The sequence below is a fragment of the Diplotaxodon limnothrissa genome, linkage group LG3 (genome assembly GCF_057381915.1).
Source record: "Diplotaxodon limnothrissa isolate DT_005_m linkage group LG3, D_limnothrissa_male_GT1.1, whole genome shotgun sequence".
In the NCBI taxonomy this organism is placed as follows: domain Eukaryota; kingdom Metazoa; phylum Chordata; class Actinopteri; order Cichliformes; family Cichlidae; genus Diplotaxodon; species Diplotaxodon limnothrissa.
The window spans coordinates 31,463,813-31,490,858 of NC_140598.1; the positions used below are offsets into that span (position 1 = coordinate 31,463,813).

At 41.7% G+C, this 27,046-nt stretch overlaps 2 protein-coding genes across 2 annotated transcripts; both read right to left on the minus strand.

Annotated features, from left to right (window-relative positions):
* Nucleotides 1-330: 330 nt before the first annotated feature.
* On the minus strand, nt 331-12,699 carry LOC146635370 (alpha-tectorin-like). The gene is made up of 17 exons (XM_085350536.1): nt 12,654-12,699; nt 9,093-9,184; nt 8,580-8,804; nt 7,829-7,903; nt 7,575-7,680; nt 7,315-7,444; nt 6,944-7,181; nt 6,629-6,779; nt 6,417-6,504; nt 6,248-6,310; nt 5,861-6,060; nt 4,687-4,818; nt 4,406-4,593; nt 4,097-4,245; nt 2,398-2,643; nt 2,122-2,284; nt 331-423 (listed from the first exon to the last, which is right to left on the minus strand). Exons 1-17 carry the CDS (start codon nt 12,697-12,699, stop codon nt 331-333), a joined length of 2,385 nt encoding a protein of 794 aa, XP_085206662.1.
* Nucleotides 12,700-13,312: 613 nt separating this feature from the next.
* On the minus strand, nt 13,313-24,161 carry LOC146635371 (alpha-tectorin-like). Its single transcript, XM_085350101.1, has 12 exons — nt 24,117-24,161; nt 21,807-21,891; nt 21,563-21,692; nt 21,158-21,401; nt 20,698-20,854; nt 20,486-20,573; nt 20,314-20,376; nt 19,959-20,158; nt 19,718-19,849; nt 19,437-19,624; nt 19,198-19,276; nt 13,313-13,419 (listed from the first exon to the last, which is right to left on the minus strand). Exons 1-12 carry the CDS (start codon nt 24,159-24,161, stop codon nt 13,313-13,315), a joined length of 1,518 nt encoding a protein of 505 aa, XP_085206227.1.
* Nucleotides 24,162-27,046: the final 2,885 nt, after the last annotated feature.

A 27,046-nucleotide genomic window follows, 5' to 3' on the forward strand; every position in this document is an offset into this window, starting at 1 on the left:
CATTTAAGTGTGACAAATCTACAAAGGAAATAGCAAATCAGGAAGGGGGGAAACACCTTTTTGAACCACTGTATAAACTAGGACATTTTATTCACTCAACAGCTTATCAGGCAAAGTTGGAAATACAAACCCATCAGTTTAGGTGGGCAGAAAACTTAACTCCAGTAAAAATTGCTAACATATCTGTAATGTCTCTTTCCACCTCCACCAGTGAGGTTTCCTCAGGCATTTTTCCTCTTTCTGAATTTCTTACTTAAACTTCACTGTTCTCTTCAGCAATCACCACATAACATATATGATGGTAAATCACAAAAGCCGATTGTACCTTACCTAATAAGTCCAGGACACGCTGATGAAGGCTGGAGCTTCAGGTTCATATGTCAAACTGGCAGATCTGCGTACCCGAGCAGGTGTGTTACACGTCTGGAAGTTAAAGACAAAGTCCAGGCTTTACAAAACCAAGAGTGATCCATTCATTTAGGACTGAAGCCACTGACAGCAAACATTTCATCTTTTGTGTCAAAACCCTCCAATTATAACATTTTTATTGAATCTGATGATAGTAGTCTCTGAAAGTCGATCAGCATCTATTATATATGGGTCGATTCATCTTTTAAAAATGATGAATTCCGGTGATAACAATGAACAGCATCAGAAACAGCATTTTCAAAAGCTGAAGAACCTTTTAACCCTTTAAGACCTACCATAGAACCAAGGCCGCCAAAGCTTACTTTATATTTTTACATGCTGTAGTGCCATTTTTGGGAGCATTTCAAGTTGCTATACATCAATACAACTGTTATAGCCCAAATTTTAATAATATTTATGCATTAAATCCATATTAACCACATAAATTGCAAAAAAGTGCAATAAACTACAGAAAAATTGAACATCGTTTTTGTTTTGTTTTTTTACATATATTTCTACTTGGAGAAATTTAAGAGGTTTATCCCTCAAAACTTTAAATACAAAAAAGTTGCAAAAATAGTTTACAACCACAGGAAATTTAATTTGAGTGTCTTCATAGTTTTATTTTTGAGATACACCAATTTTTATATACTGCAGAAAAATTGAAAAACAATCCTATAATGCAAATTTGCAAAGAAAACAGCATGTGCATCAAAATAAACTATTTAAAGCAGCGCAATTTGAGTTCTAAGCATCACAGAAACTATTCAGAAAAGCATAAAGTCAAACATGACTTTTAAAAACACCAGTATAGGCTTTTAAGGCCTACAAGTAAAAAACTACATTTTCCGCGAAAATGACGTCACTTCCGGTTTCGGGCAGGTAATGGCGGACATGCGATCGTTCGCGCTGACGTCTATTTCAGTGTAGGAAGTGTTACGAAAAGCTGATCGGATTGGCAAAGTGTATTACATTTTTGTTCCTGCAAGCACTTTTTATGCAATTTTTGCAAAGCTATATGTGGAAGGAAACCGTGACCTAGCACAAGCTGATGGCATAAGATGTAAGTACAACCCCTCCGGTTTCATATGCAAAACAAAATTATTGTGCTAGCTTACATGGTTCCGGTTCTACAGGGATTTAAAAATAGTTACGCAAAACGGAGCGTTGCTGCTCCGACCGCCTTTAAAGGGTTAATGCTTGATGCACTGCACCCATATCTAACAGCTCGGGCAAATTAGGAAAAAAAAATCTATGGTGTCATGGACAAGAAAGTCTACCACAACATTTTAGTGCATTATGGAGTCTCTTCTGGACCGGAGCTGATTAGTCGTGGGTTCATATACCAACAAGACATTGACCCCAATCATAAGTCAAAGCTGTGCAGACACTATTTGACCAAGAAAAAAGAATGTGACGTTCTGGACCTGATGAAATGGCGAAGCGAAAGGTCAGACTTCAGTTCTGTTGAGCAGATTTGAGATTTAATGTATTCAAAGACAGCTCGTTTTATGCAAACCAATTCTCTGTGGACATCTAGAAGCTATTTGGACATCAATAGCAAAAGACACTATGGATAAGGAACAGTAAATAATGCGCTTCAGTGCTTGAACATTTGCACACTGAAGAGAAATGTCTATGTGCAGAGCAATGTCTCATGAAATCAGAAAAGATGGCCAGATTTGGTATATCTTTCTATGAACATTTGCGTACCGGGATGCAGTTGTTCCCCTGTTTGGGACACAGGTGGAGTTGGCAGTGAAGGAAGATGTCACTAGAGCCCCCAGTGAACCGGAACATGTTGAAGGAGAAGTAAGTGGAGGTTGCCAGTCCGTTTTCCTCCACCTGCACCGTCGGGTCAGCAGGGTTTGCACAGCTGATCATAAGCAGGAAAATAAACTTTGTTCAGGAGTCCATAATAGTGATCAAAAGGAGTTGAATTAATCTCTGAGCAGCAGCGAGCAACCACCACCTCTGAGTTTCTCTCACCCGTTAATGATCAGATCATGTCTTGGACTGCTGGTGGGTGATGCCTTGTCAGTTGCCCAGCAGGAGTCGGTCACCACACTGACCATGCTTCCATCCAAGCCATCGGTCTTCAACACCATCCAGATTTTCTCGTTCAACTGCAATTCACTGTTCCACTCCACAAGTTGTGTGCGGCCGGCATCAGTGTAGGCCTTGATAGTCAGAGTGTAATTCCAAGCTCCAGATGTGATGCGCTGTGCAACGGACCTGCAGAATGCACACATTTACACTGTTGTTAACAACAATCCCAACTAGGGCTGCTCAATTAATCGAATTTTAATCACAATTACGATCTGGGCTTTCAACGATCATTAAAAATGACTGAGCCGATTATTAGCCCCTCCCTCATTTACCCTTAAAGGCTGGTCCGTGAAAATATTGTCGGGCATAAACCGGTCCGTGGCGCAAAAAAGGGTGGAGACCGCTGATTAAGAGGACACGAGGGAAGCTCGGAAAGCTAAGCAGAAGTTATTTGGAGAGGAGAGTGACTGCCGTTGGTTGAAAAGAGAGGTAAAAAAAAAAAGAAGAACAAACTTCAGTGGTGTTGCACACTATTTTATATTATTTTTTAAAGTCATTGTTAACCCTTTAAATCCGGTCAGAGCAGCACGCTCCGTTTTGTGTAACTATTTTTAAATCCCTGAAGAACCCTGAGCCGTGTAAGCTAGCGCAATAAGTTTTTTTTGCATATGAAACCAGAGGAGTTGTACTTACATCTTATGCCATCAGCTTGTCATCGGTCACGGTTTCCTTCCACATAAAGCTTTGCAAAAATTGCATAAAAAGCTCTTGCAGGAACAAAAACATAATATTCCAGAAACACGCTTTGCCGATCCGATCAGCTGTTCGTAACACTTCCCACAGTGAAACAGACGTCAGCGTGAACTATCGCATGTCCGCCATTTCCTGCCCGAAACCGGAAATGACGTCATTTTCGCGGAAATGTAGTTTTTTTTACTTGTAGGCCTTAAAAGCCTACACTGGTGTTTTTATAAGTCATGTTTGACTTTTCTGAATAGTTTCTGGGATGCTTAGAACTCGAATTGCACTGCTGGAAATAGTTTATTTTGATGCACATGCTGTTTTCTTTGCAAATTTGCATCATAGGATTGTTTTTTCGTTTTTCCTGCAGTATATAAAAATTGGTGTATCTCCAAAATAAAACTATGAAGACACTCAAAATAAATTTCCTGTTGTTGTAAACTATTTTTTGCAACTTTTTGTATTTAAAGTTTTGAGGGATAAACCTCTTAAATTTCTCCAAGTAGAAATATATGTAAAAAAAACAAAAATGATTTTCAATTTTTTTGTAGTTTATTGCACTTTTTTGCAATTAATGTAGTTACTATGGACTTAATGCATACATATTATTAAAATATGGGCTATAATAGTTGTATAGCAACTTGAAATGCTCCCACAAATGGCACTACAACATGTAAAAAAATAATATAAGCTCTGGCGGACTTGGTTCTATAGTAGGTCGTAAGGGTTAAATAAATATCGTCAAATAATCGAGATCTCAATTTCAGTGAAAATAATCGTGATTATCATTTTTGCCATAATCGAGCAGCCCTAATCCCAACATCTTAAAATACTTGCACTGTTAGCAATGCCCACATTTTAACAAATATTCAAACAATACCTAGCAGCCACTACAAACCAGTCTCTGATTCTGAAGGTTGCAGTGTGGATGCTTGGCTGACTGTAAACACAGGAGAAGTCGATCTGGACTTGGTCTTTGCGAGTGATGACGTCAGAGTAATTCTGGCTCCTGATGGTGTTCTTATAGATGATGTAGCTGTTGTTGGTCTGCAGGGTCACATAATCAGATACTAAGCAAGTTCTTCATTGTTTCATCTTTAACATCTGATACTGTTTAAGATGTTGACTGACTGGTATAAACTTCAGATGACCAAAAATTTTAGAATTCACAGAGATCAAAGCTTAAACAGCAGGAGATGAAACCCACCGTGACCACCGTCCCACATCTCTTGCTGCTGTTGAAGCTGAAGGTCACCATGTGGGTGAGCTTGTCCACCCGACCCCTGCAGGTCGGGTCGTTGAGCTGTAAAGCAGAGTAATTGATGTCTTTGTCCTCCAGGAGACAACCGACCAGAGTTAGTGAAGCAGAGTTCTCCTTGCAGACCGTTGCATCACCTGAACGTCACAATATCAGTCAGAAAAATCACAGTTAGAAGCTTTCCTACATTATTCAGCCCTGTTGTCATGGTGATGTCACAGCTGTCGTACCCAAAGAGTTGTTTTCTTGGTACTTGGAGGCAAAAATGGCCCGACAAAAGCAGCGAGTGTCACCACTGACCGTCTTCTCACCACAGAACTCGTGATCGCTGCAGGTCCTGTCCTGACAGAAGGCCTCAGAGGCTACAGAGGAACACACTCATCTATTATCCTGAAAACATGGGAGCTCTAAAAATCCACAGTTCAGTTCTTTAACAAAGGAGAGCTTATTAATAGGGGTGGGTTTTGATTAGTGATTTATCGATTAAAATCGATTCTAGCTTGGATAACGTGATATCGATTCATTAAAATCCTGAATCGATTTTTTAATCTAAATTTATTTTGCCCAAAAAGCCAGAATCTCAGGTTAAACCTCACAAAATTTCAACAACCACCAAACAGCTAAAACAGTAAATGAGAGCAGGTACACGGATTCTGCACAAAGACGTAAACACAAAGCGCGGACCCGCGGATCAGGATCAGAATCAGTGAGATGTTGCCTTTCTCACCCGACGGCACGGACTGGGGCTGAAAGCCGACAGCTCGCTGATTCTGATGTTTCGGCGGGTCCACGCTTTTTTGCGCTAGATTCCGAAGCTGCAGGTTTCTCTCTCCAACCAAAATTCACTGAACCAGCAGCAAAAGAAGCAGCAAACTACGCTTCACATTTGATAAACATCGACGTGAATTTCCTCTGACTTTTGCTGTTTTGCTTCCACCACGATACAATCACACTTCATGCACAGCTCTCTCTCTCTCTCTCTCTCTCTCAGTCTACTTCAAGAACAGTTTTGTTGAGCTAGTTAATAGGTATGCCCTCATTGTCATCTGTTGTGATTTTATTTTGAAAGGATGCTTCCTGTTATGCTGCGGAGTATACGCGAGAGTTCAATAAACAAAGTCACCTTTTGGTGTGAATGTTCCCATGAAAGCCGATGCCCCACGTGTGATTATTCCTCCGTCTAGATAATAAGTATCTTCAATATTTGATAAAGTCTCGCAAGTGTCAGCTTTCTTTTTATGGATATAAAAATATAGAAATGTACCGATGCATGATCTGAATTATAATATTTCTGACTGTCTGAGGCCAAATTTCCCCGATTCAAATCAAATCGAATCAGAATTGAATCGATTCTAGAAATCAGTGACAATCTGACGTCTTATTAAGGTCTTATTAACATCTTACAGCAGCCGGTCTTTGATGTCCAGCCATCCAGAGCGTGGTTGTGTTGACTGCAGGCTCTGGCGTAGGCCTTCAGGAACTGACAGTTGAGTCCGCTCACCGCAGGATATTTACACAAAGTGTCGGTGCAGGCGGTTATGTAGGGCTCTGGGTCGATGTCAGTGTTACAGGAGGAGAAGGGCGCCTCCTTCAGGAGATTACAGCTGTACCACAGATAGAGAAACAAAATTGAAGACAATAAAATAATAATCTGTAATCAGTTGTGTTTATCTTCCATCTATGCTACAGTCACATGTGATGTACCATGTAATTTACAAGACAGATCAACACACATGTTTTTTATTACGTCAAAGGGTAAACAGATCCTGCCTTGTGGATCAGTCTGCTCACCGTTCAGTCACACTGGTGCAGTTGATCGTGCTGTCAGCAGGCTCACTGTACTGCATCTCACAGCTAGGGGGCGACAAACAACAAAGTTCAGGCTCCTTTATAAAAACAGAATATCTGCAACATCAGCAGCAGCAGTCAGAGGGACTCTGAGCTTGTGATGCGGTCTTACCTGGTGGAGCTGTACTCAGAGAGTCTCAGGTCACTCAGAGAGCTGCTGGAGTTTCCACACAGACCCTCCACAGATGAACCAGCAGGTCCTGCACAGGATCAGGACAGAATGAGTCAGATCAGCATCAATATTCAAACTGGACAAACACAGAAGAATAAATAACAGCACAGTTTACAGTTTACATTACATGAGTTAAACTTTATTTTCTGTACCTTTTAAGACGATCTGTGCGGTGTCGCCATCAAAGAAGACAGAGATGCTGAGTTTGGTGAGTTCGGCAGTGACTCCAGTTTGGTCCTTAGAGAGCTGCACACCGTGAACCAGCTGAGATGAGCTGCTGAGGGTCAGTGTGGAGTCGTCCAGCTGCATCACAGCAGAGACAAAGTGGTGGAAACACTGAGTGAAACATGTCAAACACACAAACAGGCTGATTTCACAGCAACAACCACTGAGTTCAGCAGAGGATGAGGGAGGACTTTGGATCAGACTCCACTCTGACACATGAACTGTGGCTGTAGGTCGCTTACCTGAACTCTCCCACCTTGTTCCAGGTGAATGTCATGCCCGTCCACACGCAGCGTCACACTGTCCAAAAAGCTCACATCTTTACGACGTCTGTCCCTGAAGTTCCCCAGAACAAGGAAATCTGGGAGTAACGGAGTCGAGAACAGAGAGTACGCACAGCGATCCTGGATGGAGTTCATATGGCCGTGGACGTCGATGACAGTGGGGCCGGTCACAGTGCAGGTGGAGGCCAACCTGCAGCTAACAAAGGCAACCAACCACAAACATCACCATGAGTTGCTGCCAAAGAAGGTTACCGCAGGGGACCCTCTATTTCTTAAGTTATTTCACTGTAGAACCTTTTAGTAACAAAATATGAAGAGAAAATATTTACATGCCGTTGCCTTGACAATACTCCAATGGACCACAACCAGAGGTCTGGAGGGTTGCAGTCTCAGAACAGGTGACATTGGAGCAGATTTGTGGGTCAGAGTTGACCACAGTACCAGGTTTATACACAGTACCTGGGAAGAGATAGAGGCTTCACTTTAGTTCAACAGTTTTCCAACTGTAAGTGCAAATAAAACAGTAACAATCAAATCTTTCAGAATTACATAATCCCAAAGTCACGGTAGGAGTTTAAGATTCACTAACCTGAGTGTCTGCATCCACTGATATCTATGGTATAATTATGATACTTGTTAAGAACGTTATTAACCGCTAATGTGTCGATTACGACATCACTGACCCGAGTTTGGAGCTAAACAGAAACAAACACAGCTAATGTTATAATCACAGAGCAGAAAGAACTGACATCAAGCTGAAAACAGACACAAATGTTGGCATTAAATATAAAGTATTTAACATATTACGTCAAAGTGTTATTGTTCATATACACACAGACTCACCGCCACTAAACCAGTGCCATGTGCTTCCAAACTCAGAGCTGCTTCTGTCCCAAAGTTGAATAGGTTTAAGATCATCTGTAAACAGGTTAACAGGAAAGATTCAGTCACTGTGAAGAAGTTTCATCTGAAAGTGTTTAGAAAAGCTCAGGTTCACAACATTAACATTGGGCCTGTTGAGCTGCATTGCTAAAACATTTTGAATTTCATAATGGAGTGTTTCCATATGCTATAAAAACTACAGTCATCACACATGTTTTTAAATCAGGTGATTATATAACCAATCATCAGACCAATCCTTCTGCTAGCAACAAAAATAGCAGAAAAAGTGATTTTTAAACAAACACGATCATAATCCAACATGTTGTCATATACTGAAGTGATATCCATGCAAGTCTCTGTTTTCATGGTCTGTATTGTCTTAAAGTGCCTCTGTTTTCAATCTTTAATAGTTGCTTTTGATGTTTAGTTTGTTTGGTTATGATTATGCATTACTTTTACCATTCACATGCGTTGGTCCTGTCTCCTGTCTACGCTTAGATGCCTTTGCATCTTTGGTTTTCCTTCACCCTTCAGGTGAAAACTAGCCTGTACGGCTGCATCTGACATACTCATGTTAATTAGTCTACAATGTCCCTTTAAAAAATAAAAAATAAAAAGAAACATTTTTCATTTTATGTTTGTTTTCAGTGTTGATTGAAACTATTAATTTTAGGCACACCCTTCAGGCTTTGTGATACAGAGCAGGACTCACCGTTAAACTGCGGATCGGCATGATTATTTGCACACTGCATCTCAAACTGTTCTGAATTGTTTGTGTTTTATTTCTAATCCAACGTTCAAGAAAAGAATCTGCTTGAACTATAGAAAGAACTGCTCTCCTTTTGTCAGGTGAGCTCCCTATGATGCAGTCGCCTTTATTCCCAGGGTTGTAAAACTTGTCAAAACAGAACGCAATCTCTTCTCTTGTGAAGTTCGCCTGTAAAAATCAGAGACACAACAAATCAAATAGCAAAATATTTTGTGGGTTTTTCTGTCATGTACAGCTGAACTGTTGGTGCTCAGGTTTCAGTCAGAGCTCTCGCTCTTCTTCAGGAAGCTGCATCAGGTGATGGTTACATACTCAGCATCACTGCAGAGGACATTAATAAGACGCTGATCTCTGAACTCTTCACTCAGTCTGCAAACATCATCTCTGCTACAGGTGGAGATTAAACAGCAACAACACATAAAGCTCTGCTAAAACATCAGGCTTCATCCTACTCACATAGAGCTTCCCGTACTTCTGTCCATAATATGTGATGGGACATGAGCTGATGTCCAACACTGAAGACTCACTGACTGACTGTTGCTGAGCACCTGAAGACACAGACACACGTGAGAGGTGTGAGCTGCAGCCTGTTAGCTGTTAGGACAAACAAAGGTTCACATTCACGCGTTTGTAGAAACAAAGTATTCGTACAAGTTGCCAAAATCTTGGAAAAGGAGGGTAGATTACAAGTTAAACTTGGGGAACTTATATGGATGGGTATAGTAGACTTAACTTTTTTATTACTTACTCACTTTACACTCTCATTTGTAATAGCAGAGCATACTCGATGCAGCGATGGACAGCCGGATAGGTCATGATCAGTCTCATAGCTGGTGTAAAACAACTATTCAAATTATTTTGCTAAAGAAATAGGGTTGATGGATATATGGGGACTTATGAAGTCTTATCTATGTTACGGTAGTACATTAACATGTACTCTCATGACAGGCCTAAACACTAAAGTACAGAAATGTTACTATGTTGTAACTTCAGATATTGCATTGTATAGATCAGCTATGCAGTGTTTGGAAAAGAGAATGAGAGCTGTTTTGATCTGAATATGATGAGTTGATAACATTCAGAGTGCCAGTGAGGCTAAAACAAAGTAAAACAAAATGTATGAAATACATGACAGGGACTCACAGATAATCAGGGTGAAGCTGAAAAACCAGTAACAGACAGATATGGACAGGGAAAAAACTCCAAATGCAAAGACTGGAGGTCCACTACGAAGCAGGATTCAAGGCAAGGCAAGGCAAGGCAAGTTTATTTGTATAGCACAATTCAACAACAAGGTGATTCAAAGTGCTTTACAGAGACATTAGAAACAAAAAAAAAATAAAAAGCATGATTTAAAATTGATTAAAACAAGCAAATAAACTAACTAACTAATTAACAAATCAAATCAAATCAAATCACTTTTTATTGTCACATCACATGTGCAGGCACACTGGCACAGCACATGCGAGTGAAATTCTTGTGTGCGAGCCCCACAAGCAACAGAGATGTGCAAACACAACAACACAAACGAGCAAAATACAAGAATGGCCAACCTGAAACTAATAAAACAAACAAACAAACAAACAAACAAACAAACAAAACAGTATATAAAATCAAAACAGATAAAAACAGAACAGTAGATAAAATCAGTAGTTAAATGTAAGTTTTGAAATTTAAGCTTAAAAGTGTGGATTCAATCTTATTTACGCTGGGTTTCCTGTCCTGTGAAAGTGTGACTGGGGCATATCATGATGGTAACTAATACTGCAAACCTAACCTGCACTGGGTAAGAGATCAGTCACCTATTCTCCAGAAATGAGCTTGGCCATTTCTGGGAGATCCCTCGGACCTCTGTATGGCGAGCAGTGTTGGTCAAGTTACTTGAAAAAAGTAATCAGTAACTAATTACTGATTACCTCCCCAAAAAATAATGCCGTTACTTTACTGATTACTTATTTTCAAAAGTAATTAATTACTTAGTTACTTAGTTACTTTTTAAAACACGATTTACAACCTGAATTGGTGATAAAGCGATAGATCTTTCAGCCCAATTCTACTTTTTCTGCATAATCCATCATACAAAATGTAATCAAATGGAAAAGTCTCTTTTTTTAAACTTGTTTTATCAGTTTTAATCTTTTAACTTTATGCATCAAGCAAAACTTAAATTATATGCACCATTCTCTGACTTGAAGAAATTAGTTTAACATTTAAACCTATTTTCTGCACATTCCAGCACATAAAATAAAATATTTTTTTGTGTTTACACTCAGTCTTTCAAATAGATGCAAGTAAAACACAGCAGAAAATAAATAAAGTCAAAGACTAGCGGTCCTGTTGCTCTATTTTCACCTGTAAAGCAGGACTGGGGGTAGGCGGAGGTTTACCCTGGTGCAGGTGAGCCGCAGCGGTCAGTTGAAGAATCTGCGAGTTTCTCTGTGAGTTTCCCATTACGTGGTAGCGCACTCGGTGCTTGCTTGGAAGTTTAGGGGGGTTTTTTTGCTGTAAAAAGAAGTTTTCTTCCCACGCACAACGGACGCTAATGTTTTTGTCACTTTTTATGGAATCAAACTCAAAGTAAGGTCAGTACTTCCACGCTTTAAACGCTGCACGCTCATACTCTCTCCCACAATCGATATATGATCCATTGTTGATCTGCACACAGCTGTTGTCACCAACGTCGCGCTCGCTTACGTCACTGTCATGACACATTCTCGCAAAAAAATCACGGTTTTAGTAAGGCAGTAACGCAGCGTTCCTATATGGGAAAGTAACGGTAATCTAATTACCGTTTTTGCAATAGTAATCCCTTACTTTACTCGTTACTTGAAAAAAGTAATCAGATTACAGTAACGCGTCTGATGGCGGGTAAGGAGGGTCTAAACTTTTTCAATGACATCTAATGTTTTTGTATTTCTCTGAGTATCAGTTAAGAAAAAAAAAAAGATTCTCAACTTTATTTGCTGATTTTCTCCTGGCTGGCTGCAGATATCTTAACACATCTTTTCTGTTTTATAAGCATTAATATATTATTCTAAAAGAGAGCAGATATTTGTATTGGTGACCTTGTTAAACATTTTTCAGTTTTACTAACTGAAGTGCTTGAAGTATAAACTTTTAGTACTATATATTTCTCTACAGTGCCTTTCTCTTCACACACACACTGCTATTTTTGTGTGTAGCGATCCATATTTTCCCCATGGTACAGTTTTATCTTCCTGCATCCAGTAAATATGGAAGCTTGTTTCTGCCACTGAAAAAAATGCTGTCAGTTATCTGCAAGTTACACTTTTGGTTTATTGTCTTTAAATTTCAATTTAGTAACTCAAGTTTAGGATCAGGACTAGGGGTTATAATTTGTCTGAGTCTTATTAGTTCAAAATGCCACGAAAATAACTCAATATTAACAAAAAACAGGACTTGAAATGTTCAGTTATTACGTGAAAAGTTTAAGATGAGTGAGTTAAATTGAATGTGAACAGAAAACAGGAAATAATTTCTTCCACATAGACCCAAAACTATATTTACTGTGTTTGGACCTTTAAGGACACAAACATGTTAAATGTGAGCAAAATGTTAGTAAAGCTCAGTGTTTTCAATGCAAAAAAGACCATAGCATTGTCAAACGCGCCAAACCTTCCACGAGAAAAACATAGAAACTAAAAGACAAGACAGGGGGTTTGAAAGAGTTCAGGGAGTCGTGTTGAATGTAATTAATGAACCATCAGATTGATGGATGGGCAGATGACAGAGATCTACATCCCTTGAACTCTTTAAAAATGCTTGTTTGTTTGTATGATTGTTTATTCTAAAATAAAGATATGAAAGCAAGGATCCCAGGAAAATCTGTCCATGTTTGTCAGATTATCAGCACTTCAAATGGCCTTCACTGTCCCTCCTCACTTCAGGTCATTTGGTCTTTGTTCCTCAGTCTCTGATTATCAGTTCCTGAATACTAATCACCAAATACTCAAGTCTAGTAAGGATACTTTTAAAGTAGCTGCGGTGCATGCTTACCTGCCAGTACAATGAATGCAGACAGGAAGAGCAGTGGGCACAGCATGTTGGAGGGAACCAATCGCCTGACAAAGACCTGAAAGAAAAAAAAACACAGTTGGACGTCTGTGATTGGACAGAAAGTAGCACAAACATCAAATGGTAACACTTGGAGTTATTACTGTACATCATCTGTAAGGTTAGGAAAATCCCAGCATGCAGAATGTTTGAAATTATGACTCTGATGATGTCACAGAAACAGACTAACTGAACAATCATCACTGTGCGAGTTAAACATCTCCATGCTCCTTCAGCTGTCAGTGAAATTTGTCTCCTTGCATCAACACTTGGCACATTTCCTCTCTGAATCTAAGTTTATTTTCTCATTAAACACCAAACTTCAAAGAAGAGAAACATAACAATATGAATAAAAGACTGGAGGAATGCGTATCATGAGCAAAAAAAACAAAGAAAACCCTGAATTTATCCTTTAAAAGGAGGACTCGGCATTTAAAAGTTCTAAAAGTCAGTGTGCGAGTTTTGCCCACTCCTTCGTCTGTCTGTTATTTATCCTGTTAAAGCCACAGAGATGCCCGTCAGTGACTCTTTATTGTTCTACTCGTGCAGCTCGTCTTACCTTCTGGAGCTCTGTTGGAGGATGAGGAGGGTGGAGGCTGCTGCTAAGGAGGCTGTCTGGTGATGGTGTCTCTGTGAGCCGTCCGTCTCTCTTTATTTGGATCCTTCCTGCTGTCCACACCCAGGTAGAGAGGAGGGCTGGAGGAGCTACCTGATGGGAACCTCCCACTGATGAATCAGCCTCTTACAGAGAGACACCTGAAATAAGCCCCCGAGAGCTTCAGGTGTTTTTTGAAACCTTTCAGCATATAACATTTATGTCTTCTTAAATGGAATAAAATTAGAAATAATTCCTTATGAATTTTGATTGCTGAGATTTTTCTAGTGACCAACATCTTGTCCCGGTCCCGTTCGTAATCTCAGCTTTCTAATCACCACGTGGCTGCAAACACAAGTGCACACGGGCAAGAAAGTCGTCAAGGCCACCAAGATACAGAGACGGCAGAGATGGAGGAGAGTCCCAAGGCTGGAACGTTTGAGGCCAGAGATATCGTATCAAACAAAAATTCCTTTAGTTCACTCCTTGTGCTGACAGATTAACAAAAGATTAATACACTAATCAATTTTTGTCAGAAGCACGTCACATATGCCAGCAACACAACTCTGAGTAGCTACAGAGAGACTGATTAAGCAGTAAGAGTGAGTTACCCAGAATTAAACACAGATCGGCCACAACTGTTATAGGTAAAAATGGAATAATGTCACTCTTTCACTGGCTAATATGATCACTTCACTGTAGGTCATTAGTCGCTCAATGAACATTTCATTAAACAGAGCAGGAATGTTTAAAACAGCGTGTTCAAACATCCTAGTTTTATTTTGAATGCTCACATTACTTCTTACTTTGCAAAAACACAAAACTAGCAGGGTCAGAATTGTTAGTGTCACTGATGCTAACAGTCAGCTGTGTGTGGTCTCTGTTGGATAACAGCCTGAACCGAGTAACCCCAGCCTATTCTTCTTTTGCAAAATTCTCAAGCACCTCCAGATTTGACGATCATCTTTTATGGAGCTCGGTCTTCAGTTCCCTCCACAGATGTTCAGCAGGCTTCAGGTCAGGACTTTGTGCAGGCCAGTCAGTAATGCTCATTGTGAGCTGGTTTTTCATCGCCTCCTGAAGGAGCCACGTCTGTTTTGTTTTGCGGTTATGTTGGAAGACAAAGTGAAGACCCAAGCACAGTTTTGCTGCTGACTGCTTGATGTTTTCCTTCAGGGTTGTCACATTTTCTTTCTTCATGTTTCCTTCCACTATGAAGCATCCTCACCGTGTTTCACTGTGGGGACGAGGTTCGCTAGGAGTTGGTTGTTCTGGGGTCTTTAGACACGTCTCTCACTAGTTTTCTGTCCAGTCTTTGAGATCTATTCCTTCCAGTCTCTGCCAGGCTTGTTCTGTACTGTCTGGCTGTCTTTGAATGTATCGATGATCCTTCTCACTCCACTTCTTGACACCTGGAAAATTTTTGTTAATGTTGTATTTTTAGCTCCAGCTTTCTGAGCCTCAGCAAGTCTTTTTCTCAAGTCTAAACTGATTTCTTTTGGTTTTGACATAATTTATCTGTGTAAGTTGAAAGATAATCCTCAGTTTTAACTTATTTCACAAGTTTTGTGGATTTCAAGTTAAACTAGATCATTTGCACAGCTGTGGCTTAATAAAAAAGTATTTTTTTCAGGACGGGTTTGATTACAATTTTGTTGTTCTTGACAATAAGATTCTGAAACAGAAATAATTTAGGCTTACTTAAGAAAACTAGTATGTTTACACATGCCATGTTGAAGTTTGAAAAGTTTTAACCCAAATTTTAAATTTTAGCGGATGAATGGAGGGAACATAACAGGATGTAAAATATTGGTCATTACATTTAAAGATGTTAGAAGGATCGTTGTGCTTAGTCTTTGGACTCACTGACCCATTGATCCAATCCTTTGTGAGCAGGTTTTCTGATGTTTGACAAAAATCTCTAGTAAGTGTCATTAGCATCAGCTTCATGTCAGAATTATTGGGTGTAACAGATAGAAAAGCTCCCACAGTCCCTTTATCAGCCCTCTGAAATATCAAAAGATGCATTTGAGTACACAGCATGTTTACAGGTTATCGTGTCAGTGTTACGTAGTTGTTATCAGTCCTTAACACACTCATCTGAAAAACCCCATTATACGTCATGTTGCTTTGACTCGGTGTAGACACAGATACAGGATGTGGAACAGTTTGGATAATAAGGACTTTAGTGTACATTTTGTTCCCACTGGGATTTTATTACAGCTAACAACAATACGCACTTTACATTCTGAAAGCCTTCCTTTACTCTGACATTTGGGCTCTGAATCAAGAACCGTTAAGTTTGTACATGCTTCTCTGATGGTGAACATCTGTCGGCGTATGCTTATGTACTCGGGCTAACAAACTGCACCACAGAAAGTACACTATGTGTACTTTCAAAATGCATTTCTTGCAAAAATTTAATTTTTGTCATATGTACATCATCTTCATCACAGTCTCACTTTTTCAATCACATGACATTTTACTATGGTATTCTGGTTGTGCTTTTGTGCAAGAACACGTATTTTAAACTGGCCAGACTGCATCAAGATGGGATTTTAGTGGAGCCGAGTGTAAAATGAGGATCTTTCAGTGCAATGATGTCATTTTGCATGCACTGAAAGTTTTCGTGTCACCCTCACTGCACCTCATCTTTGGGATGACTGTGTATTCACACTGTTAGAGTCCAGTTAATGCCATCATATTACAACAACTTTAATCTACATCTGCTTCTGCTCAGACGGTACCTTTTTAGGGACCAGGAACCAGTGGGGAATGTAGACAATTTAACTTTTAACAATTTTACTTGAGTGAACTATGTGAAAACCTCCTTTATTTATGAAGAGTCAACAAAATATTTGCAAAAACACAAAACTAGTTACAGTATCATCATGCAAGGACACAAAGACTATTTTTAGGTATTTTGAGATGAGACATCTAGAATGTCAAGGCTTGGGAGGAGCAGATATAAGGGCGCATTTCACATTTGATTTTGAGGAAATCAACATACTTTGGGTAAACCATGTGGAGCGATTCTCACAGAATCATAAACACAAAAAACTTGCTGTGCTACAAATTGAAAGACATCACCACTGTCGTGAAGGTAAATGCTACTAATTAGTGAACTAAATGACACATTCAGAATACTTTATTAATCCCTGAGGAAATTATGTGGTTACACATAATTAATGTTAATTAATGCAAATCAAATTAATTTGATTTACATTAAAATTAATGTCAATGTCAATGAAAAGGTGACAGGCATGTTTTCTGGAGTGCATCTTGCCAAAACACCTAGTGTGACAGACCTCATTCCAAAAGGTTGGACAGGATGTGAGATTGAACATTACACAACTTTTTATTTATGTCTGTTCCCAGAGGCCATTGTTGAGTTGTGGGCAGTACACCATCGACAGCTGGAGTGCATCTAGGATCCACCATACATGGAAATTTTTAGGTGTAGGCTGAATTCCAGTGTTTTCTGACAGGATGTCAGGTAAAAGGTGTATTGTGTATATTTGTCTGTAACAAGTTAAGCATGTGATCGTGTTATCATTGTCATTAATTTGATGATTATGTTTAGGTCCCCACCGTGCAGCACAGCTTTATCGCTGCAGTGTGAAGCTCTGACAGGAGCTCGGTGCTGTATTTGGTGGTCAGGGATGAAACACAGGGTTGTCTCTGCGAATGCTTCAACTCTAACTGTTTGGAAAAACTGTTGAATCTAAACTTTGATTGTGTCCTCTGTTTTATGTTATTTGAATTTTCTTTTAGATGTACATAACTTTAATCATCAGCTGTAGTTTTTAAATGTACTTTAGAAATAAACTTGACAGATAATTATGACATTTTTGGTTTATTTTGAGTTGGTGTGCTTGTGCTTTCCTTGTGCCATTGTTGATAATTTAGTTCAGCTGGGTCTCGTTCTACATGGCTGTCTGCACTTCCCTGAATTTCCCTCTGTGTATACTTCAGTTGCCACATTCTGTATATACTAGAGATGGCACGATACCACTTTATATGTCCGATACTGATATGAATCCGATATAGTGTATTTTTTAATCATTAAAAATGTTTTTTGAATATCTTGCTGCATTTTGTATAAGTTCATTCTCAAGTTTAAAAAACAAAACACTAAAGCTATTCTGTTATGCCTGTATGCAAAAAACACACTGCACTCAAAATATTTCATAGTTCAGCAATACTGATCAATCTAATAAACTTAAATCCTCCATCCTCTCTATTCTGGTATTTTAAAGAGTACTTGGCAAAAACATTAAACAGCCAACTGAAATAAATTTTTCTAATGTTTAAAGTGTCAGGAGGCTTTTAAGAAACTGAGTGGAAGGACTTGCTTCTAGGAGGACTTTGAGTCACCAAATACATTTCTCACTTCAAAAATGATGTGTTCAATTTATTTCTAGAAGCTCAAAATCATCTGCAAGTATTAAGGCCTTTATTTTACCTCAGATACACAGCTAGAAGCTGCTCCTGTTCCCTGTCAGTCAGTTCCCTAAAATTACTTCTCTGCCTCCACAGATGTCTTCCCAACTCTGCTAACCAAACCTCAAACTGCCCCACTGACATCCTGAAAAATGCACGAAAGCGGTCATGGTACAGATTTAAACTCCTGGATCAAATCTCACTGGCGTTCTTCTTGTGAGAAAGTGAACCCAAAAACTCATCCCAAAAAATTCTGAAATTCTTGTAGTCTTTTTGCATAAAGCTTAGTTTTTGTTTTGTTTTTAATGCTCTGAAATAATCTGGGGTGCATAGTATTGTGTACATGTGTGGTCAACTTCTAAATTCTGCCTAACAAGATTTAAAATAATTCAGTGCTTGCCTCATCTCCTACAACATTAGTTTCCTGTTTGCTATGGTCACCAGAGATGGGCAGTAACGCGCTACTTATAACGCGTTACTGTAATCTGATTACTTTTTTCAAGTAACGAGTAAAGTAAGGGATTACTATTGCAAAATCGGTAATTAGATTACCGTTACTTTCCCGTAGGAACGCTGCGTTACTGCGTTACTAAAACCGTGATTTTTTTGCGAGAATGTCTCACGACAGTGACGTAAGCGAGTGCGCCGCTAGTGACAACAGCTGTGTGCAGATCAACAATGGATCATATATCGATTGTGGGAGAGAGTATGAGCGTGCAGCGTTTAAAGCTTGGAAGTACTGACCTTATTTTGTGTTTGATTCCATAAAAAGTGACAAAAACATTAGTGTCCGTTGTGCGTGGGAAGAAAACTTTTTACAGCGAAAAAAACCCCTAAACTTCCAAGCAAGCACCGAGTGCGCAACGACGTAATGGGAAACTCACAGAGAAACTCGCGGATTCTTCAACTGACCGCTGCGGCTCACCTGCACCAGGGTAAACCTCCGCCTACCCCCAGTCCTGCTTTACAGGTGAAAATAGAGCAACAGGACCGCTGAGTCTTTGACTTTATTTATTTTCTGCTGTGTTTTACTTGCATCTATTTGAAAGAGTGAGTGTAAACACAAAAAATATTTTATTTTATGTGCTAGAATGTGTAGAAAATAGGTTTAAATGTTAAACTAATTTATTCAAGTCAGAGAATGTTGCATATAATTAAATTTTTGCTTGATGCATAAAGTTAAAAGATTAAAACTGATAAAACAAGTTAAAAAAAAGAGACTTTTCCATTTGATTACATTTTGTATGATGGATTATGCAGAAAAAGTAGAATTGGGCTGAAAGCTTTATCACCTCTTCAGGTTGTAAATCGTGTTTTTAAGAAGTAACTAAGTAACTAAGTAATTAATTACTTTTGAAAATAAGTAATCAGTAAAGTAACGGGATTAGTTTTTTGGGGGAGTAATCAGTAATTAGTTACTGATTACTTTTTTCAAGTAACTTGACCAACACTGGTTGCGAGTGATGACGTCAGAAGAGTAATTCTGGCTCCTGATGGTGTTCTTATAGATGACGTAGCTGTTGTTGGTCTGCAGGGTCACATAATCAGATACTAAGCAAGTTCTTCATTGTTTCATCTTTAACATCTGATACTGTTTAAGATGTTGACTGACTGGTATAAACTTCAGATGACCAAAAATTTTAGAATTCACAGAGATCAAAGCTTAAACAGCAGGAGATGAAACCCACCGTGACCACCGTCCCACATCTGTTGCTGCTGTTGAAGCTGAAGGTCACCATGTGGGTGAGCTCGTCCACCTGACCCCTGCAGGTCGGGTAGTTGAGCTGTAAAGCAGAGTAATTGATGTGTTTGTCCTCCAGGAGACAACCGACCAGAGTGACTGAAGCAGAGTCCTGCATGCAGACCGTTGCATCACCTGAACGTCACAATATCAGTCAGAAAAATCACAATTAGAAGCTTTCCTCCATTATTCAGCCCTGTTGTCATGGTGATGTCACAACTGTCGTACCCAAAGAGTTGATTTCTTGGTACTTGGAGGCAAAAATGGCCCGACAGAAGCAGCGGGTGTCACCACCGACCGTCTTCTCACCACAGAACTCGTGATCGCTGCAGGTCCTGTCCTGACAGAAAGCCTCAGAGGCTACAGAGGAACACACTGATGTATTATCCTGAAAACGTGGGAGCTCTAAAAATCCACAGTTCAGGTCTTTAACAAAGGAGAGCTTATTAATGTCTTATTAAGGTCTTACAGCAGCCGGTCTTTGATGTCCAGCCATCCTGAGCGTGGTTGTGTAGACTGCAGGCTCTGGCGTAGGCCTTCAGGAACTGACAGTTGAGTCCGTCCACTGCAGGATATTTACACAAAGTGTTGGTGCAGGCGGTTATGTAGGGCTCTGGGTCAATGTCACTGTTACAGGAGGAGAAGGGCGCCTCCTTCAGGAGATTACAGCTGTACCACAGACAGAAGAAGAAGTTGAAGATAATAAAATGATAATCTGTAATCAGATGTGTTTATCTTCTATCTGTGCTGCAGTTACATGTGATGTACCACAGAGATCAAGGTACAACACAGATGTTTCCTGCCTTGTGGATCAGTCTGCTCACTGTTCAGTCACACTGGTGCAGTCGATCGTGGTGTCAGCAGGCTCACTGTACTGCATCTCACAGCTAGGGGGCGACAAACAACAAAGTTCAGGCTCATTCATACAAACAGAATATCTGCAACATCAGCAGCAGCAGCAGTCAGAGGGACTCTGAGCTTGTGATGAGGTCTTACCTGGTGGAGCTGTACTCAGAGAGCCTCAGGTCACTCAGAGACCTGCTGGAGTTTCCACACAGACCCTCCACAGATGAACCAGCAGGTCCTGCACAGGATCAGGACAGAATGAGTCAGATCAGCATCAATATTCAAACTGGACAAACACAGAAGAATAAATAACAGCACAGTTTACAGTTTACGTTACATGAATTAAACTTTATCTTCTGTACCTTCTAAGAGGATCTGTGCGGTGTAGCCGTCAAAGAAGACAGAAATGTTGAGGTTGGAGAGCGACAGCTTGGCAGTGACTCCAGTTTGGTCCTTAGAGAGCTGCACACCATGAACCAGCTGAGGCAAACTTTCAAGGGTCAACATGAAGTTGTCCAGCTGCATCACAGCAGAGATAAAGTGGAGGAAACACTGAGTGAAACATGTCAAACACACAAACAGGCTGATTTCACAGCAACAGCTCTGAAAGAACTGCTTCTAACAGCCCTGAGAAGAACGATGCGAGGAAACACAGCAGTTTCTTTGCATAACCTAAACTTGCACCACTGACCAACAATCGACCGAATTGTTATGACCATTAATTAATTGCCATGAGCACCATTGAGAATCGAGTAATGGCTGCAACAATGTACATGGCAATATGGTTAAAGATGTACCCTTAGCTTGCCTGACGCAGCTTACCCAAACTCTCCCGCCTTGTTCCAGGTGAATATGAACACCTGGCCCATCTAGACGCAGTATCACGCTGTCCAAAAAGCTCACATCTTCACGACGGCCGTCTCTGAAATTTGCCACGAGGTACAGGTTTGGGATTGACGGAATAGAAACCAGAGAGTAAGCACACCGATCCTTGATGAAGTTGAGTTGGCCGTGGACGTTGATGACAGTTGGGCCAGTCACAGTACAGGTGGTGTCCACTACACAGCTGATGGAAGCAAAGAAGAAAACAATCAACCACTAACCTCATAAGCCGCTGATGAGGAAGAGACCAAATACACAAAATAAAAAAAATTAATTAAATTACATTAAAAAAAATCCCTTAATGCATCAGATCTTTCTTTTAAATATAAATGGGGTTATATTCACGTGTTGTTTCCTTGACAACGCTCCAGTGGACCACAGCCAATGGTTTCAAGGACTGCAGTTTCAGAGCAGGTGAGTTTGGAGCAGGTTTCTGGATCAGCGCTCACCACAGTGTCAGGTTCATATGCAATACCTGAGAAGTGATGGACGGTTTACTTTAGTTTAAAAACCAACAAGAGCAAGCAGAAAGGCACAGCACTCCCTGTAACATCCCAGAGTCAAAGTAATGAGCCTGAGATTCACCAACCTAAGTGTCTGCATCCACTGATATCTTGTATTGTATTCTTGTACACTGTAGTCACCTTGATACCACTGATGTAAACTTCCAAGTCCTAAGCAGAACCGCACAAAACTCATGTTACACAGCAAAATCTCCAGTGTTAAATTAACACTGGAGAGTGTCTATATGGGTGCACACCTCTGAGTGTTAAATACAACACTGTTGAGTGTTAAATTAACACTTTGACAGTGTTATATGTTTAAAAGTAACCTAGTCAGTTTTGAAGATTAACAATGACTCGATTATCAACAATATCTGGTATGAATGTGTGTGGATGTATGCATGTGACTGGACTGTGATGGACTGACGACTAAAAGTTTTAACTGACTTGATACTGAGACAAAAACGGTACTGACTTTAGGATTAGTAAATGTCCACAAACAATTCACCCAGCCTGTAAAAGAAGGGTGGATGTTTTGTCTTGCTTCGTTTTGTTTTTGCAGGAACAGAAGGATGACAGAGACTAAAGGGGGAGGCTGTAGCTTCACATGAGTGTGAAATGCAGACTTAACCCTTTGGTTGCTAATTTTGAGTTACTGATGTTTGCATTAAGAAAATTGTGTTTTTGTAGCTGTGTTTCGATTAATGTATCACATTATATTGTTGGGAATGTTAAATGCTAAAGTGAAGAAAAGGTTTGATTTCACTCATGACTGAACGTGTTATTATTAACCATAGCAGGCCACTGTAAAGAGTCAATTAACTTTTATAGAGGAAAAAAAAAAAGCCAAAAAACCCTCTATTGAGGTCTGTGAATAACAGGGGAATGATAGACTTGTCACACTCAAAATGGAGATATGTAATAATAAACACTGGTCCCCGTCTTTTAGGTCCTTTCATTGAAATAGTCAATAATTCAGAAAAGTACAGATATAACCGACAGGGGCATGTGCTGAGGGGTGGTGCTGCACAAGAACAAGAGCAAAATAAAGAAAAATATTGTGTTTAGCTTTGAGAAATTAAAATTAAAATGTACCGTTACACTCAGAGGATCAATATGAAATTCGATATATGCTAATTTTGTGTGTGAGTACATGACTGGTGACTGATCTGTCCTGAGCTTTTGTTTTTACAGCACCCACTTGACCACACCAACAGTTTCTCGTCACCAACAGGGGGTACTTGCAAAGAATAGGGAGGAATATCATCAAAACTGGGAAAGGTAAGCCCCGAAGGGGGTGATAACACCATAACTTTCACTTATGGTCAAATTCTCAAAATTTGACCCCAAACTTGAAAAATTCTTCAAACATTTAGAGACAGAGTGGATAAACATAATGTCGCAAACCACATAAGGATGGAGCATTGGAATTGATAAGATGGTGAAATAACACGCAGGAAAAATATTGACCATGTTGATTATGTTTATTCCAGTGTACAGAGATTGGCTAATCTGACCAGGAAATGTTATAAAATGGATTGTCGGAACAGTCAGCATTAAAGTCACCATTGACAGTCCAGACCAAGGTTATTATCGTTAACAAAAACTAACGAAATAACGAAAACTAGAAGTGAAAAAACATTTTCGTTAACGGAAATAAAAATAAAAACAAAAAAGGAAAACTAACTAAAACTGTAATGAGTGTTCACAAAACTAACTAAAATTAACTGAATTTATAGCAAAATGTGTTTTGTTTTCATTGATGTGTGTGTGACATACGATAGTCAAGGGTGAAGATGAAGTTTAGTTTCCAGATTTTTTCTTGCTGTCTCATTATGCCAGAAGGTGGCAGTACGTTAGTCGTGTCATCTGTGTTGCTGCCAGTGTTGCCAACTTAGCAACTTTGTCGCTATATTTAGCGAGTTTCAGAATCAGAATGTCATGGTCCCCGTGCCTGCCCAGCCGGCCTCACAAGGCTACACTTGTGTTTTTTTTCTCTTTCTCCCCCTATCTCTCTGCCTGGGCGGAGCTCACAGCTGGCTCCCGCCCTTGGCTCTCACAGCTGTTGGCGATCAGCTGATTATCCGTCTTCTATTTGAGGCTGGGTCACAGATCCTCTCATCGCGGGATGATTGCGCTACTGACGTTAGTCTACCTTTCCAGCTCCCGTGGTCTTACACCTTTATGCCTTCGTGATTTGTGAGTGATGTCTCCCTTTCCCTGTTCCAGCTTATCTTCCCGGACCTGTGACCTCCCCGCGGTACGAACGTGTGTGAGGACGTGAGCGAGCGTGAGAGAGAGAGAGCCTTCCCCTAATCCCCTGGAACCCTGAATTTCCCGTCACTGTATATATTATTGCACGGGTGTGTAAATAAATCGTGTTCTGAGACATCAACCTGCTCTGCGCTTGAGTCCCTGCTTTCAGCTCGTGACAGAATCATCCCGCCAGGAAATGGACTCAGCAGACTCGGCGGCCTCCACTCCCACTCTCGCCACCCTGGCCGCAATGCTGGAGCGACACGAACAGATGTTTGTTCATCTCCGTGGCGAGCTCGCTGCTCTCACGCAGGCTGTGGCCCAACGAACACCCCTGCCGGCAATTCCACCTGCCGCCGCTCCTCTCCAGGAAGCCTCGGCCTCAGCAGTAAGTGCCACACCTCCTGCTTCTTCACTTTCCCAAGCTAACAGATTTCTACCCACACCGAAAGCTTTCTCCGGAGAAATTGATAAATGTGCTGGCTTCCTCACTCAATGTGCCCTTCAGTTTCGTCAGCAACCGCAAGCTTTTGCTAACGATGGTGCTAAGATTGCATATATAGTTCAACTACTCCAGGATCGGGCTCTGATTTGGGCTCAAGCTGTGCTTCACGCCAACCCTGACATAACGTATTCTGACTTTTTGGATAAGTTCAAAGGCGTCTTCGATAGAAAATCCACCACGCTCACAGCCGGCCAGCGCCTGCTCGCGCTCAAACAAGGCAAGCGGAGTTTGGCTGATTTCTCTATTGACTTCTTCACCTTAGCTGAACAGACAGAGTGGGGGGAGGAGGCTTTAAAGAGTACTTTGCTTTCTAATGTTAACGAAGACATAAAGAAAGAACTGATGCTTCGTGAACTGCCTTCTTCCCTAGACGCGCTTATGACCCTGTGCGTTCGGCTGGATGACAGAGTACGTGCACACCGGAGCGCGCACACACGGACGGGACAGGAATCACTGGATTATCACGGGGCCTCTCCAGCCGGCCGCGGGCCGCGCGACTCTGACGCCGGTGATGAGGAGGAGCCCATGCAGCTTGGACACTCGCGGCTAATGCCTGCAGAGCGCCAGCGCCGTCTGGCCGCCGGTGAGTGCGTCTATTGTGGCCGTAAGGGTCACTCTGTCTCCTCGTGCCCGACGCTGGCAAAAGGGCGCGCTCGCCAGTGATTGAGAGGGTGCTGGTGGGCGATCTGTCTAGTAAAAACCCTCTCCCCAGACTTCTCTTACCGGCCAAACTTCAAGTACAATCTGTTTTTCACTCGCTTTCAGTACTCATTGACTCTGGGGCTGAGCAGAACTTTATTGACACCTCGCTCGCCGCCAAGCTGAACATCGCTTTGGAGCCCTTGTCACGCCCTCTCCGCGTGCACGCGCTCTCTGGTCACCGCCTGCCCGATATCACTCATGTCTCGGAATTCCTTTCGTTGTCTCTCTCGGGCAATCACACGGAGAGGATTTGTTTTTTTGCATTCACGGCTCCACTCACTCCGCTGGTTCTCGGTCACCCCTGGCTTGTGCTCCATAACCCGCACATTGACTGGGAGAAGGGTGACGTCCTGGGTTGGAGTGTTAATTGTCACATGTCCTGCCTTCGGGCGGCCACGGCGCCCATTCCGCTTCTGCCCTCTGGTTCGCCGTCCGACCCCCCAGATCTTTCGGCGGTTCCGCGGGTCTATCATGACTTGCGTGGCGTGTTCTGCAAGGATCGGGCACGGTCCCTTCCCCCCCACCGCCCGTATGACTGCGCTATCGATCTCCTTCCGGGGGCTCCGTTGCCATCTAGCCGCCTGTACAGCCTCTCCCAGCCGGAGCGGGTCGCTATGGAGCGTTACATCTCTGAGTCGCTCGCTACGGGCTTGATCCGTCCCTCCTCCTCCCCGGTTGCGGCTGGGTTCTTCTTCGTGGACAAGAAGGACGGTTCGTTGCGCCCGTGTATCGACTTTCGTGGCCTTAACCTGATCACTGTCAAGAACAAGTATCCTTTGCCGCTGCTTTCCTCTGCTTTTGAGCTGCTCCAGGGCATGACTGTTTTTACTAAGCTGGACCTGCGCAACGCCTACCACCTGGTTCGCATCCGGGAGGGGGATGAGTGGAAGACGGCCTTCAATACTCACCAGGGGCACTTTGAGTACCTTGTTATGCCCTTCGGCCTCACCAACGCTCCCGCTGTTTTTCAGACCATGGTGAACGAGGTGCTTCGTGACTTTGTTAATCGCTGTGTCTTTGTGTACTTGGATGATATTCTCATTTTTTCTAAGTCACTCGCGGAGCATCAGGTGCATGTGAGACAGGTCCTGCAACGCCTCTTGGAGAACCGGCTGTTTGTGAAGGGGGAGAAGTGTGTGTTCCACGCGCCTGCGGTGGCTTTCCTGGGCTATATAGTTGAGAACGGAAATCTACGTACCGACCCTGGGAAGGTGCGTGCGGTGGTTGAATGGCCAGTCCCTCCTAATCGCCGCCAACTGCAACGTTTTCTGGGATTCGCTAATTTCTACAGGAGATTCATTCGCGATTTCAGTAAGATCTCTCTCCCTCTCACTAGACTCACCTCTCCGAAGGTTCCTTTTCTGTGGGACCCTGCCGCTCAGCGAGCCTTCGTCCAGCTCAAGGAGAGGTTTTCCTCAGCGCCCATCCTCCGGCAGCCGGACCTCACAAGGCAGTTCGTGGTGGAGGTCGACGCTTCTGACTCCGGGGTGGGGGCGGTTCTCTCACAACAGGAGGACGGTAAGCTTCACCCATGTGCTTTCTTCTCTCGCCGTCTCTCACCTGCAGAAAGCAATTACAACGTCGGGGATCGGGAACTCTTGGCCATAAAACTCGCCTTGGAGGAATGGAGACATTGGCTGGAGGGGGCTGCTCACCCATTCATTGTTTGGACGGATCACAAGAACCTGGAGTACATCCGTTCGGCCAGACGCCTCAGTTCTCGGCAAGCCAGGTGGGCATTGTTCTTCGCTCGCTTTGATTTCACCATCACCTACAGGCCCGGATCTCGCAACGTGAAACCGGATGCCCTGTCCCGGCAGTTTTCCACCACGGAGGAGGAGTCGGTACCCGAACCAGTTCTGC

Bases quoted from the DNA above. Each gene is read 5' to 3' on its own strand.
- LOC146635371 (XM_085350101.1), bottom strand. From the start codon at position 24,161: ATGATTCTGTCACGAGCTGAAAGCAGGGACTCAAGCGCAGAGCAG. The intron at 20,377-20,485 runs GTAAGACCTCAT...GTCGCCCCCTAG, and splicing joins TCTGAGTACAGCTCCACCAG to CTGTGAGATGCAGTACAGTG. The intron at 19,850-19,958 runs GTAAGACCTTAA...GTTCCTCTGTAG, and splicing joins GACATCAAAGACCGGCTGCT to CCTCTGAGGCTTTCTGTCAG.
- LOC146635370 (XM_085350536.1), bottom strand. From the start codon at position 12,699: ATGCTGTGCCCACTGCTCTTCCTGTCTGCATTCATTGTACTGGCAG. The intron at 7,904-8,579 runs GTGAGTCCTGCT...ACCTGTTTACAG, and splicing joins TGCCGATCCGCAGTTTAACG to ATGATCTTAAACCTATTCAA. The intron at 7,445-7,574 runs GTTAGTGAATCT...ATCTCTTCCCAG, and splicing joins CAGTGGATGCAGACACTCAG to GTACTGTGTATAAACCTGGT.